Consider the following 16,458-nt stretch of genomic DNA (forward strand, 5'->3'; position numbering starts at 1 on the left):
TCTATCTCTATGAGGATGCCATACAAAAGTTGCACGGACACGCGCGTCAGGTGTCTCCTATCCAATAAAGCAGGACAGAGTTTTGATGACTATTCCACTGACTAAACGACTATGGATTAGTCCTATTTGTGAATAATCGTGCCTCATTTATAGAGTTTGAAGACACGTGCGCCCATACCCAACTCCACATGAACGCCGGGTGAGTGTAAAGAGTAGTGGGTCTGGTGTAGACTGTATGACCTGCTACAGGTAGTCTATATTTGTGAACTGGTAGTGCAGTTCACACCACAGTAGTGGGACACAGGCCATTCTCTCTGAACCGGGGGAGCACGGACAGCGGCATGTTATCAGACAGGTAAGCTCACTTTTATATGATCCATATTGTTTTTTGTTGTCCTACACATTATTACAGATTATTATTGTGTCATATAGGCATGTAGACTACCTTATTGTGAGAAGGCCAATTCAATTGTTACAATGTCTCTACGGCATTAGTTTAGCCATAATTATTTGTGTAACAGGATAGGACCTGGAAAACAAGCAAACATGCTTGGATTATATTTTAGGTTTATTTATTGACATGCCACAGTGTGTGTCATTAACTATTTGGTCCATAACTGTTTATTAATGAGTAGGCTATTACTCTGGTGAAGAAGTGTGCATTGGTGTCAGTTTAGATTACCTGACACCTGTCAACGCACACTGAGGCACTGACTCTGTGAGACAGAGGCTTTCCTATTATGCCCTTAGACACTTAATGTCAACTACCCTGTGTGGAAGTAGAGTAAATGTCTGTTCTCGTTCCTTATGATGGAGTAAATGTCTGTTCCTTTCCACCATCTGTACGGTGGTGGACATTTTGACAGCATTGACAATAAAAAGAAAGGTGCCACGTGTGCTGTTTGAGTGGGATACTGTGTGTGTGTGTACTGTGCATGCATGCGTGTATGCAGATTTAATTTACCTTGTCTGGGGCTCGCAGGAGCTAATTTCTACAGTGCCTCCCCACCAGAGAGACCCCAGTGGCCCCCAGGGGCCATGGGCTGTGATTGACCCTGGACCTTCTCATTAATAAACACAGACCCACATGTAGTGTGCTTTCTAATACCATTTTCCATTGTTAGCTCCCCCAAGATATGGTAGGTATGTAAGACATGGGTAATTACATAGTTGCAGGTGCATTGAAAGCTAAAGAAGACTAGTGTTTAAAATGAGACTACGACAAAAACTTGAGGTTATACCACTGAACTACTTTTTCCCACAAACACCCACACACATGGTAAGTTCATCTTTCACCTACTAAGTGTTTTCCCTTTTTCAATTGGTGTTTCCTCCTGGGAAAATAGGTTTATCTATCAGGTAGTGCAGGTGAAGCGACTAACTGTATATCTTTCCACATGATTGATGTTGTGTCATCTGTCTTGTGTGTTTGTTTGTGTGATTATGCCCATTATGTGTCCCCTGCTGCCATCATCACTGCCATCCTCCTTTCTCTCTTTCTCCCTCTCTGTCTCTGTCTCTGTCTTCTGTCTCCTATCTTCCTATCACTCCCCATTCCCTCTCTCTATCTTTCTCTCTGTTCCTTTCTCTGCCCCTCCCTCTCCTATCCTCACCCTGACCACTGGAGCAGTATGAGGGCGGATTTTAAATACCTGAAGGAGTACCTGGGCTGGCTGTACTACCAGTACCTGCTCATCACAGGCATATATGTGCTTGAGCCCTGGGAGCAGTCCATCTTCAACTCTGTCCTCTTCTCATCTGTTACGAACCTCTTTGGCCCAGCGGTCTAGGGGGGATGGATACGAGACCCGTAACATAAATCATGCAAATTATAATCGTGACATGTAACAGTGAGAACCAAAAACCACAGACAACTGAAATCTACCGTCAAACTCAAAAGGTTTATTTTAAACACACGGTAAAGGGGTGTGGGAAAAGGGGCTGAGCTGGACCCAAGCAACGAAACAATAATCCAAAACCACCCCTAAGCTAGACTAGCCTATTTCAACAACAGCTAGCTAACTAACCAAAAATACAGTGGGTGGTCCGCCCAGTTCTAACTATGGTACTTAGACACAGTATTCCTACGGGTAATGTATGCCCATGGGCGACTTGTCTTGGTACCCCCTTTTCCCACCAAACAAACAAACAGTCAAATAACAAAACAATACTCACAGGATTACCGGACAAATGTGACATGTAGTTTGCAAAAACAAAAGAGATCAATACAGAGAGAGAGAGACACGGGGAGATAGTGATTGGACACAAGAGCGAATGAGCACAAAGATTGATCACAGAGTGAGAATGAGCTCGCGAGATAAAAATGAGCTCCGGGAGAAAACAACTGACTGGGTTTTTAAACCAAGGGAAAGGGACTGTGATTGGTTGAGGGAGAAGGAACAGGTGTCTTCTGATTGGGGACTGATGATTGTCACCTGTGATGGGGAGAAGGAGAGAAAAGAAACACACAGGATACACACTTGTATCCGTAACACTCCCACCCTTAAAAGAGCAACCCCCAGGGGGGATTGCGACTAAAAGTATGTACACAGTTTATACAAAAGTATCTACAATGAATACTCACAAAATCAAAGTCAATCTTCCGAAACATACAAAAATTATTACACACGAGACAAAGCATCTGCTAACATATTTTCAGAACCCTTTTTGTGGCAAATCTCCAAATTATAATTTTGTACAATAAGAGCCCAACGCATAAGGCGCTGGTTCTGGTTGTACATACGGTGGAGAAACACTAAGGGGTTATGGTCCGTATATACAGTCACAGGTAGGGCACTAGACCCTATGTACACCTCAAAATATTGCAGAGCTAACAACAACGCTAGAGCTTCTTGCTCGATGGTGGCATAGTTTGTCTGACATTTGTTAAATTTTCTGGAGAAATAACACACCGGATGATCCAGTCCACTCTTGTCCTGCTGAAGTAGAACAGCACCAGCACCTCTGGCACTAGCATCTACCTCAAGTTTAAATGGTTTTTCAAAATACGGAGCTGCAAGTACAGGGGTATTACATAATAGTGCTTTAGCAGTTTCAAAAGCTACCTTACAGTCCGGGGACCACACAAACGATCTTGCCGGACTGAGCAAATCGGTCAATGGAGCAACTACCGCAGAGAAGTTTTTACAGAAGCTACGGTAGTAGCCAACCATCCCCAAAAAGCGGCGTAGCTCTCGTCTGGTGGTAGGCGCAGGGAATGCAGTGATAGCCAAGACCTTAGCATCAACAGGGCGCACCTGTCCATGGCCTACCTCTTTGCCGAGATAGGTAACAGTGGCCTTCCCAAACTCGCACTTTGCCAAGTTCAGGGTTAAAGAAGCAGCGGCCAAACGTTCACATACTACCCTTAGAGAGTTAACATGATCTGTCCACTCAGATGAATAAATCACTAGATCATCTAGATATGCACTACAATTAGGAACGCCAGCTAATACGGTGTTAACCAGTCGTTGAAAAGTGGCTGGTGCATTTCGCATCCCAAAAGCCATGACAGAGTATTGTAGGAAGTTGTCTGGGGTAACAAAGGCAGAAATCTCAGAAGCACGTGAAGTTAACGGAACCTGCCAGTAACCTTTTAAGAGGTCCAACTTAGTTACATAAGTAGCAGCACCAACAGTGTCAATACAGTCGTCCAGTCTGGGTAACGGGAAAGAATCTGGCAATGTGACAGAATTTACCTTTCGATAATCCGTACATAACCTGGACGTACCATCAGGTTTAGGAACCAGAATGCAAGGAGAACTCCAAGGGCTTGAACTTGGCGTGGCCAGGTCATTTTCCAACAAATATTTCACTTCATCCCTCATTATCTTCCTCTTAGAAGCATTGACACGATATGGGTGTTGCTTGATAGGGGCAGCATTTCCAACATTAATGTCATGTTCCAACACATTTGTGCGAGTAGGAACGTCATTAAAGAGACATGGAAAACTGTGGAGTAGCCTCACAATATCGTCGGCCTGTCCTTCCGTTAAGTGAACCAGACCTGACTGGAGAGACATCAGCATTTCTGAGTTGGGCAATCTAGCACACTGCTGCTGAGTATTGCGCAACTCCAATCCATCTCCATCAACATCATCAATATGACAGTCCACTATCATAGCCGTAGAAGCAGCAGAAATAGCAGTAACTTCCGCTGTGGTTGAACCATCTACCTGGGTGATGGGTCGGGTTTGGTATGCTTTCAACATGTTAATGTGGCACACACGAGATTGCCGTTTTCTATCAGGAGTTTGAAGCACATAATCAGTTTCACTTAACTTCTTTTCAATCAAATAAGGACCAGAGAAACGAGCTGACAGTGAAGATCCTGGAACAGGCAATAACACCAGCACTTGGTCACCTGGCTGTAGTGGACGAGAAACAGCCTGTTTATCATAGTGTCTTTTCATACTTGTTTGTGAGGAAGACAGAGCTTCCTTAGCGAGAGCACAGGCTTGGTGTAGGCGCTCACGAAAGCGACTAACGTAGTCCAACACATTCTCTTCTTCCGTACACAACTCTTGGGACAAAAACTGTTCTTTAAGGACTTTCATTGGTCCTCTCACTGTGTGACCAAACACTAGTTCAGCTGGGCTGAACCCTAGGGACTCCTGTACAGTTTCACGAGCAGCAAACAAAACTAGAGGAACTCCCTCATCCCAATCTTTCTCAGATTCCAAACAATATTTACGTAGCATAGACTTCAGTGTCTGATGCCATCGTTCAAGCGCACCCTGAGACTCTGGGTGATATGCGCTTGATACACGGTGCGCAACTGACAAGGATTTTAACACCTGCTTGAAGAGCTTTGACAGGAAATTTGTACCTTGATCAGTTTGTACCACCTTAGGTAACCCGAATGTCGTGAAGAACTTAATTAAGGCTTTACTCACCACTGGAGCTGTAATCCTTCTCAGAGGAATGGCTTCGGGGTATCTTGTTGCCATACACATTATCGTTAACAGAAACTGGTTACCCGATTTTGTCTTCGGTAACGGTCCAACACAATCAACCACCACATGTTCAAATGGTTCACCTATGACAGGTATAGGACAAAGAGGAGCAGGAGGAATAACCTGATTTGGTTTTCCTGTAACCTGACATGTGTGACATGTCCGACAGAACTGAGCCACATCTTGTTTTAAACCTGGCCAAAAGAAATGTCGAAGGATCCGATCATAAGTCTTCGTGATCCCTAAGTGTCCAGACCACTGGTGATCATGAGCAAGGGATAACACATTGTGTCGAAAGGCTGTAGGAATCACTATTTGGTAAACAGCATTCCAATCTCCCTCCGCGCCACCATGGGATGTCCATTTACGCATGAGGAGATTACCATCAAGAAAGTAAGCCACATTCTTCTTCTTTACCTCTTCCAATGAGACAACACTAGAAAAACATTTAGCAAGCTTGTTGTCAACCTTCTGGTTAGCAATCAGCTGCTCCCGAGTGACTGGTAACTGTATTGCCTCAGCAATAAGTTCAACATACTTCGATTCTTCCCTTGTCTGTTTGTCAGAGGTGATCAGCTTCGCAGAGGTAGTACACAACCCATCCTCTTGATCATCTTCTTTGAACAGAACAGTGTTCGACAAATCTATCACGTCACCCACTTGTCTTGCCTGAGCACGAGTGACAGCACAAGCGGGGAACACATGGGGATAACTCTGTGCCAACTCATTGGAGAGAGAGTGGTCACTTTTATCCAACACTTCCAATACGGGTACTACCTTTCCTCCAGCAATATCGTTACCCATTATAAAGGTCACACCTTTTACTGGCAACATAGGACGTACCCCCACTCTGAATATTCCACTGATCAACTCAGAGTGTACATTCACAAAGTGCAATGGCACTGGGACAAAACCCATTTCAATACCCTGAACTAACACACTGGAACCACAGTATGTATTGTCGGATAAGGGCAACACATCAGACAATATAAATGACTGTGCCGCACCAGTATCTCTAAGGATTTTAACAGGACGCTGAGATGCTTCGTCATTCGCTATGGACACAAACCCCTCGAAAATGAACGGTTCGTAACTGCGGTCGGGTACTGAGACTTTCAAACTACATTTACCCTGAGGCACTGGTTTCGTTTCAGACCTCACAACAGTACGAATTAGCCCAACACCTGTCGGCGGCTTTGCACGAATAGGCATCCCTTGTTTGCGTTTTAGTAGGAAGCAATCATTAATCATATGTCCCACTTTATGACAATAGAAACAGGGACGCTCATTTTTCTGGCGTGCTTGATATACTGCGGGCCGACCAGGACTAAAAGTAGGCAACTCAGTAGCTCTACTCTCAGTATGAGCCGAAAACACACTCTTGTGCGTCAACACAAACTCGTCTGCCAACACAGACGCTTCTGACAGGGAGGATACTTTCTGTTCATTTAGGTATACTACAATGCGTTCGGGTAAACAATTTTTAAACTCTTCCAACAAAATTAACTCCCGGAGAGAGTTGAAATTAGTTACCTTACTAGCAGCATGCCATTTATCAAACAGATTTCCCTTGTCTCTAGCAAACTCCACATAAGTCTTATTAGAAGACTTTCTATGAGACCTAAATCTCTGTCGGTATGCCTCAGGCACAAGCTCATAAGCGCGAAGAACGGTAGCTTTGACCACTTCATAGTTCAAACTATCTTCCAGAGGTAGCGCTGATAAAACCTCTTGGGCTTTACCAGTTAATTTACATTGTAGCAATAAACACCATACTTCTTCAGGCCATTTCAAGGCTACAGCTATACGTTCAAACACACAAAAATAGGAGTCAACCTCTGACTCTCTAAACAAAGGTACTAAGGCAATCTGCCTACTAATGTCAAACGTGTTGGAAGCTACAGCTGGTGAGGACGACTCACTAACAGGCACAGTAGGAACGAAGGCTAGCCTCGCTGTCTCTGCTTCCAGTTCCATTTGGCGCATTTTGAAATCCATCTGCCGCTGTTCTCTTTCTTTTTCAGCCTCTATTTTACAGATTTCCAACTGCCGCTGTTCTCTTTCTTTTTCTGCCTCAAGTTTACACATTTCTAACTGGAGATTTTCTCGCCTAATTTGGGCTCTCTCTTCTGCCTCCAGTTGAAACTGTATAGAACGGACATCCCTTCTGGCATCACCAGTTGACAGTGGGGAGAGTGGATCAAAACGGGGCAATGTAGCTGGAGCTTTAGCCTCGCCTTCGGTCTCAGACACCGACGGGCTTACAGGAGCAGCAACATCCCCTACAGGGGTAGTAGGCTCAGGCAGCGGTAACACAAGCACCTGCTCTTTCAACAATACATTTAACACTAGTTTCTTAACCTCCGCCTTAACTAAATTGTGAGAAATAGACAATGAATAATGTTCTGCCAAGGTCATTAAATCAATTTTACGACATTTATTAAACACCTCCCACAAAGGGTTATCCAAAAAGGATTTCAACTCAAAAGTAGCCATCTTGAACTACTACCAAACACAAAAGCCAACAAATAGCAAACACTAATGCTTATGACGCTCAACACTGACTAACCACACAATAACAATCTGCATGAGCGGTATGGGCGTCAGTAATGACAGATCCTGGATGAGCCCCCACTTATGTTACGAACCTCTTTGGCCCAGCGGTCTAGGGGGGATGGATACGAGACCCGTAACATAAATCATGCAAATTATAATCGTGACATGTAACAGTGAGAACCAAAAACCACAGACAACTGAAATCTACCGTCAAACTCAAAAGGTTTATTTTAAACACACGGTAAAGGGGTGTGGGAAAAGGGGCTGAGCTGGACCCAAGCAACGAAACAATAATCCAAAACCACCCCTAAGCTAGACTAGCCTATTTCAACAACAGCTAGCTAACTAACCAAAAATACAGTGGGTGGTCCGCCCAGTTCTAACTATGGTACTTAGACACAGTATTCCTACGGGTAATGTATGCCCATGGGCGACTTGTCTTGGTACCCCCTTTTCCCACCAAACAAACAAACAGTCAAATAACAAAACAATACTCACAGGATTACCGGACAAATGTGACATGTAGTTTGCAAAAACAAAAGAGATCAATACAGAGAGAGAGAGACACGGGGAGATAGTGATTGGACACAAGAGCGAATGAGCACAAAGATTGATCACAGAGTGAGAATGAGCTCGCGAGATAAAAATGAGCTCCGGGAGAAAACAACTGACTGGGTTTTTAAACCAAGGGAAAGGGACTGTGATTGGTTGAGGGAGAAGGAACAGGTGTCTTCTGATTGGGGACTGATGATTGTCACCTGTGATGGGGAGAAGGAGAGAAAAGAAACACACAGGATACACACTTGTATCCGTAACATCATCCATGGCCATGGTCATCTACACCTCCTACGTCTTTGTGCCTGTCCACGTGTGTCTGGCACTCAAGTTCTTCTGCGGGATCTGCGGGGAACAGCCAGAGAGCACCATGGCACTCATAAACTAAGCAGTGGATGGATAGATGGATGGATGGATAAATGGATGGCGGGAGGGAGGGAGGGAGATTGGGAATGAGAAGGGAGGACCCCATCTAAGATTTTGACCTTGACCTCACTTGATTCGATAGCTGTCTTACCCCTCAGGTCTCTCTCACCGCCCTTACCCACACACAGTCACCCACGACTCTCCCGAACCACAATACTCTACTACCTACTCAGCAAAAGAAGGCTAAGTTTAGGATGTTTCCGTGAAATATTCTGGGAGAATACCTCCCTTTACCCCATTACCTACGGTATTATACTGTACATCACTGTACACTACTTTCACACCTTTGCTGTGAAACGCCTTGTTTGTTCTTTTACATTTTTCTCATTCTATAACAGTCCAGGGGCCTCATTTATACAATTTTTCTTAGATTTATACTTGAACTTAGTCGTAAGATAATTTCCGACGGTGTGCTTACGTTCGATTCATAAAAGATACTGAGCATAAAAAACTTGCTTACGCAGGTTCTAAGAAGCCCATTTGTAACTTATAAATCTCAAATTAACTTAACATTGACGGCACCTGAACATGCCTTACAATCAGCGATTTCCCGTTATAGAATGCTAGCACAAATGAGGGTTTAGTCAGGAATAGCCATGGGCCAAAAGAGAAAAGCTAACTTTTTGGAAGACGAGATCACGGCGATGGTAGAGGAGATTGAAGACAGGCAACACGTATTATTCGGTGGACTAAATAGTGGGTTGACAAACAAAGCCAAACAGGTAGCTTGGGAGTGTATCGCCGCTGCAGTGAACGAGGTGGGGCAGCAAGACAGAACTTTGTCTGATGTGAAAAATAAATGGTTTGACCTTAAACTGCAAGGGATAAAAAGAATAGCCGTACATAACCAGCAGGAAAATCACTTCCGTCAAGTCTAGACTCTGAGTAGAGATAAGATCATTTCCACGTCAACGTAAGGTTTTATAAATGACTACTTATACGTGCTTTTCTGCGTGAAGTCATACTTAAGATCAAAATTGATTGTTAGTCCGTTTTATAAATGAGGCCCCAGGTATCCTGTGTGAGTGCAGATCACGTCTCTGTGTTTTGCATTTGCCTGCAGGTAATGACACTTATCACTGGCTGTTGACGGCTGTCTGATATAGAGGGAGACATTACTGATCCCAACACATTTACATGCACTTAAACCCACTGGACAGTGCTAATGATGACCATTGACCAATGGCTGGCATCTTGCACTTAAATTACTGAGTCATTAAGCAAATATTTCCCAAGACTAGAGTCTCCTGCTATACAATCTAATCAGAGATATTGAGTCCTGGCGAAGATTACAAGGTTGTGAAATTTTCCTCCCAACCCTAAATTTAACCGGTGATTATTCAATGCATACATTGATCAAACTCAACAATCATATCCTTGTGTACACAGCCCTGTCCCTATCTGCAGTGTTTTCACTGTTGCTATGTCACGAAGGTCGATGTTGAGCAAGAGGAAATTAGCTCTCTGGTTCAGGCTTTGCTTTGTCATTGACTTTGCTTGATCAACCATCATTCTTCCGAATGCATAGAGCTGAAAGGAATTATATGAATCAAAAACAGTCAAATTGGCCTGAATGAAAAGCGATGTCAACCCACCCTCATCTCTCTTGTGACCCTACAGTTGAACTGTAACTTCTGAGAGAAGAAAACAGAAGCCTAGTACTTATCACTGCGTGACTAGAAGATCTGTTAACATGTATTTGTTTTGGTGATCACATATAAACTCAGCAAAAAAAAGAAACGTCCCTTTTTCAGGACCCTGTCTTTCAAAGATTATTTGTAAAAATCCAAATAACTGCACAGATCTTCATTGTAAAGGGTTTAAACACTGTTTCCCATGCTTGTTCAATGAACCATAAACAATTAATGAAAATGCATCTGTGGAATGGTCGTTAAGACGGTAAGCAATTAAGGTCACAGTTATGAAAACGTAGGACACTAAAGAGGCCTTTCTACTGATTCTGAAAAACACCAAAAGAAAGATGCCCAGGGTCCCTGCTCATCTGCGTGAATGTGCCTTAGGCATGCTGCAAGGAGGCATAAGGACCGCAGATGTGGCCAGGGCAATAAATTGCAATGTTCGTACTGTGAGACACCAAAGACGCGCTACAGGGACACAGGACGGACAGCTGATCGTCCTCGCAGTGGCAGACCACGTGTAACAACAACTGCACAGGATCGGTACATCTGAACATCACACCTGCGGGACATGTACAGGATGGCAACACCAGCTGCAACAACAGCTTCCCGAGTTACACCAGGAATGCACAATCCCTCCATCAGTGCTCAGGCTGTCCGCAATAGGCTGAGGCTGGACTGAGGGCTTGTAGGCCTGTTGTAAGGCAGGTCCTCACCAGACATCACCGGCAACAATGTCGCCTATGGGCAAAAACCCACCGTCGCTGGACAAGACAGGACTGGCAAAAAGTGCTCTTCACTGACGAGTCGCGGTTTTGTCTCACCAGGGGTGATGGTTGGATTCGCGTTTATCGTCAAAGGAATGAGCGTTACACCGAGGCCTGTACTCTAGAGCGGGATCGATTTGGAGGTGGAGGGTCCGTCATGGTCTGGGGTGGTGTGTCACAGCATCATCGGACTGAGCTTGTTGTCATTGCAGGCAATCTCAACGCTGTGCGTTACAGGGAAGACATCCTCCTCCCTCATGTGGTACCCTTCCTGCAGGCTCATCCTGACATGACCCTCCAGCATGACAATGCCACCAGCCATACTGCTCTTTCTGTGCCTGATTTCCTGCAAGACAGGAATGTCAGTGTTCTGCCATGGCCAGCGAAGAGCCCGGATCTCAATCCCATTGAGCACGTCTGGGACCTGTTGGATCGGAGGGTGAGGGTTAGGGCCATTCCCCCTAGAAATGTCTGGGAACTTGCAGGTGCCTTGGTGGAAGAGTGGGGTAACATCTCACAGCAAGAACTGGCAAATCTGGTGCAGTCCATGAGGAGGAGATGGACTGCAGTACTTAATGCAGCTGGTGGCCACACAGTGAGAGGACGTTTCTTTTTTTGCTGAGTTTATACGCTTAAGGGCTTCCTGATTTAGTCTGTATATGATTTGTAACTATATTTATATTGATGTTTATATGCTCTGGTAAAGCTTGGCTGGTTACAATGTCAATTACCAAAACTGTGTGTTTTCTCGTGGCCATATACAATACAGATTTTTTTTCTTCCTCAAATGAAAGTGCTTTTATATAATTTCTGTAAGCCTAATCGTTAGCGGTTGAGACATTTATGATAGCTTGATCACAGAGTTGATTTAGGACAATAGATCACTGTGTTGCCTCAGGCATTTATTGATATCTATGTTAAATTTATCTCTCATGACTGGATTCTTCAGAAATAAAGCAATTTTACAAATATGAAAGAATGATCTTTTGGTGTTTACGTTGAATTATATTTGCATTGAAGACCTAAAATAGAGGGTCAGAGTAGTATTGATTTCAGTGCAGCTGTTTTGAGTCAAGTGTATTGATTTGATCTTGCACAGTACATTTTGTATGAATATTTTTGTGTACAGTCTATTATATAACAGGAAAAGATTATTGCCTTCTAACCTACTGTATAATGTAAATGGGGTTGCAGAGTGGTTATGACTGAAAACGAATCAAAATCACAACAAAAGCCTGGGTGGCACATTCCATTTATAAGGAACAGCTGTCGGTCCAGGGCATTGAGAGTGCTGTGCCACCCAATCGGTTCCCTCAAAGCACAGGAATGAGTGGCCAGGGGGTTTGGTTTACACACCTGCGACATATCCTTTTATCTGGAGGCTTATTATTATTCTCCTAAGACTCTTACTTCTTACCACAGTAGTCTACTAGGCTGGTCTAAATCCTAGAAGAAGAGGCTACTGTACATGTATGTCCCTCCCTGACATGCGGTGGGTGTAGCTGGTGCATGGAAGTCAGGCGCAGGAGAGCAGAGATGAGTAAACAAAGAAGCACTTTACTGAGGCAATTGTGAGAACAGAACGCAACCGCGTCACAAAAACAAATGCCCAAAGAACAAGCGAGGCAGCACAAAGTACAACAACCAAGCATTGAAGGGTCCAAAACGTCCTCCACCGGGACCCAGCATCTCTCCTCCGTCCCGTACCCCTCCCAGTCCACGAGGTACTGAAGGCCCCTCGCCCAACGCCTCGAATCCAGTATGGAGCGAACAGAGTACGCCGGAGCCCCCTCGATGTCCAGAGGGGGCTGAGGAACCTCCCGCACCTCAGACTCCTGGAGCGGGCCAGCCACCACCGGCCTGCGGAGTGACACATGGAACGAGGGGTTAATCGATCGACAGGTGCGACCATGGCCATTGTGGAACGGGTAAGGGGTGTAGCTTACCTCTGGGCAGGTGCCTAGGAGCCTTACACTGGGCGCACACCGAGCAGGAGGAAACATAAACCCTCACGTCCTTGGCCAAGGTGGGCCACCAGTACTTCCCACTCAGACAGTGCACCGTCCGACCGATTCTGGGATGACCAGAGGAGGGTGACGTGTGGACTCAATAGATCAACCGGTCACGGACAGCAGACGGAACGTACAGACGCCCAGCGGGACACTGGAGGGGAGCGGGCTCTGCACGTAACGCCCGCTCAATGTCCGCGTCCAGCTCCCACACTACCGGCGCCACCAGGCAGGAAGCCGGGAGTATGTGAGTGGGATCCATGGGCCGCTCCTCTGTGTCATACAGCCAGGACAGTGCGTCTGCCTTCACATTCTGGGAACCTGGTCTGTAAGATAGGGTGAAAACAAAACGGGTAAAATACATGGCCCACCTTGCCTGGCGAGGATTCAGTCTCCTCGCTGCCTGGATGTACTCCAGGTTGCGGTGGTCAGTCCAGATGAGAAAAGGGTGTTTAGCCCCCTCAAGCCAATGTCTCCACGCCTTCAATGCTTTGATGACAGCCAACAGCTCCCGGTCCCCCACATCATAGTTTCGCTCCGCCGGGCTGAGCTTCTTCGAGAAGACGGCACAGAGGCGGAGCTTCGGTGGCGTGCCCGATTGCTGAGAGAGCACGGCTCCTATCCCAGCTTCGGACGCGTCCACCTCCCCCATGAACGCCAAAGAGGGATCTGGATGCGCCAGCACAGGAGCCCAGGTAAACAGAGCCCAGGTAAACAAAAGCCCAGGCCGCCTCAGCCGACCACTGCAAACGCACCGGGCCCCCCTTCAGTAGTGAGGTAATGGGAGCCGCTACCTGACCAAAACCCCAGATAAACCTCCGGTAGTAATTGGCAAATCCTAGAAAACGCTGCACCTCCTTGACCGTGGTGGGAGTCGGCCAATTACTTGGCCGACTTCCAAGAAGAAGGCGAGAGCCAAATCGGAATATTCGGGGGGAATGCACATGGTGGAGACCTGGTCTGGACTTTCCACCATAGTAGCACCAACGGAAACCCCTAAACACCTCCCGAGCACTCTCGCGACCACCCCGTGAGAGCCCTCCGCTGCCATGAGACAGTGGGGTCATGACAGGCTAACCAGGGAAGGCCTAAAACCACGGGAAACGCAGGAGAGTCAATGAGGAAGAGACTGATTCTCTCCTTGTGACCTCCCTGCGTCACCATGCCCAGGGGAGCGGTGGCCTCCCTAATAAACCCGGACCCTAAGGGTCGGCTATCTAGAGCGTGAACTGGGAAGGGCACAGCCACTGGAACAATGGGGATCCCTAAACTATAAGCAAATGCTCTGTCTATAAAATTCCCAGCCGTGCCTGAATCGACGAGCGCCTTATGCTGGGAATGCGGGGAAAACTCAGGAAAAATGACATGCAAAAACAGGTGTGTAACAGAGGGCTCTGGGTGAGAATTGTGCCGGCTCACCTGGGGTGACGCTAGAGTGCCCTGCCTGCTGCCTCGACCCCCAGAGGAACCAACTCGACACCGGCCGGCAGTGTGACCTCTGCGGCCACAGATGGTGCACACAAAGGCCCCTCCTCTGGCCTCCCTAAGCTTACTTAAGTATATTTAAGTATACTTAAGTATATTTAAAACCAGATACTTTAACACTTTTTGTCAAGTAGTATTTTACCGGGTGACTTTCACTTTTACTTTAGTCATTTTGCATTAAGGTATCTTTACTTTTACTCAAATATGACAATTGGGTACTTTTTCCACCACTGCCGAGGGCCCATGCCAAATCTTTTCAGCCTCCTGAGGGGGAAGAGGCGCTGCTGTGCCCTCTTCATGACAATGAGGGTGTGTGTGGACCATGTTAAATCCTTAGTGATGTGGATGCCAAGGAACTTAAAGCTCTCGACCCGTTCCACAACATTCCAGTCGATGTGGATGGGGGCATGCTCTCTCCTCTCCTGTGGCCCACGATCAGCTCCTTGGTCTTACTGACGTTGATGGAGAGGTTGTTGTCCTGGCACCACACTGCCAAGTCTCTGACCTCCTCCCTGGAGGCTTACTAATCGCCGTCGGTGATTGGGCCTACCACTGTCGTGTCGTCAACAAACTTGATGATGGTGTTGATGTGTGTCATGACCAGCCTTTCAAAGCACTTCATAATTACAGATGTGAGTGCTACTTAGGCAGGTTAACTTGGAGCTCTTGGGAACAGGGACTATGGTGATCAGCTTGAAACATGTTGGGATTACAGACTGCGACAAGGAGAGTTTGAAAATGTCTGCGAAGACACTTGCCAGCTGGTCTGCGCATGCTTTGAGAACGCGCCATGGTATTCCGTTTGCCTTGTGATTGTTAACCTGTTGAAACGTTTTGCTCACATCGGCCACAGAGAGCGAGATCACACAGTCATCTGGAAAAACAGGGGCTTTCATGCAAGGCACGGTGTTATATTCCTAGAAGCGAGGATAAAAGGAATTTAGCTCGTTTGGGAATTCTGCATTGCTGAGCAACTCATGGCTGGGTTTCTCTTTGTAATCCGTTATCGTCTGCAAGCCCTGCCACATACGACGAGCGTCGGAGCCAGTGTAATAGGATTCCACCTTCCTCCTATATTGTCCGTTTGCGGGTTTGATGTCTCATCGGAGGATGAAGAGGGCTTTCTTGTGTGTCTACAGATGTGTCTGACCTGGACTTAATTCCCTAATAATTCCACCACCCTTTACATGCAAGGAAACCATGAATAGGGTGGAAAAAGCATATATTTTTTCCGATGGAAATAACAGCATTCTCCATGCACTGTAATGTATAAGAGCTATTGATAAGAGCTAGGCAAGTAAGTGAACAGAAAAACAGTTTGAAAAAACACTACCTGATCAAAATGATATGCCACCTCATTGCTGCAGCTTAATTCCAATGAAGCATATTAAGTGAAACAATGCACGGGAACCCTCTCCGTCCCTCCCCTCCCCACCAGATTGGGTTATGCTTCATTAATGTCAGGAGATTAAAGCACCATTTTTACTGTTTGTTTTGAGGGTAGTGTGTTTGCTTTACCAGGTTGGATGGAGAGATCATTGAGGTCAGTCACAAGACTGGTGTGTACATGCGTGCGTGCCTGTGTGTTTGTGGGAGAGAGGAAGAAAGGGTTATCTATGGTTGAACAGGTGTACAACTCCTACAATGCAAAGATGGAAGGGATCAAGGTGAGCACCTGTTTCTGTGGACAGCTGGATGCCCCCCCTGCTGTCCCCTCCAGAGATCAGGTGAGCTAGGTGAATAGACTGACCATGGAGTTATAGAATTCCATTACGCCCTGAGCAAACTCAACCTCACATGATCACTACTGATGTATTCATGTATTGTTGTCTCTACCTTCTTGCCCTTTGTGCTGTTGTCTGTGCCCAATAAGGTTTTGTGCTGCTACCATGTTGTGTTGCTACCATGTTGTGTTGCTACCATGCTGTGTTGTCATGTGTTGCTGCCTTGCTATGTTGTTGTCTTAAGTTTCTCTTTATGTAGTGTTGTGTTGTCTCTCTTGCTGTGATGTGTGTTTTGTCCTATATTTATATAAATGTGTATATATATATATATATATATTTTATCC

General features: G+C 45.8%; 1 protein-coding gene across 2 annotated transcripts; it reads left to right on the forward strand.

The window, feature by feature from the left end:
* sptssb (serine palmitoyltransferase, small subunit B) lies at positions 1–10,132 on the forward strand. Of its 2 annotated transcripts, XM_082956293.1 has the most exons (3): positions 1–355; positions 1,631–1,753; positions 8,328–10,132. In XM_082956293.1, exons 1-3 carry the CDS (start codon positions 342–344, stop codon positions 8,452–8,454), a joined length of 264 nt encoding a protein of 87 aa, XP_082812419.1. In that variant the 5' UTR covers positions 1–341; the 3' UTR covers positions 8,455–10,132. The 2 variants fall into 2 exon arrangements, with proteins under 2 accessions (XP_082812419.1, XP_082812418.1); XM_082956292.1 differs by lacking the exon at positions 1–355 and having other exon boundaries at positions 362–1,753.
* The last annotated feature ends 6,326 nt before the right edge of the window (positions 10,133–16,458 follow it).

This window comes from Salmo salar, chromosome 09 (assembly GCF_965601325.2).
Source record: "Salmo salar chromosome 09, fSalSal1, whole genome shotgun sequence".
NCBI lineage: Eukaryota > Metazoa > Chordata > Actinopteri > Salmoniformes > Salmonidae > Salmo > Salmo salar.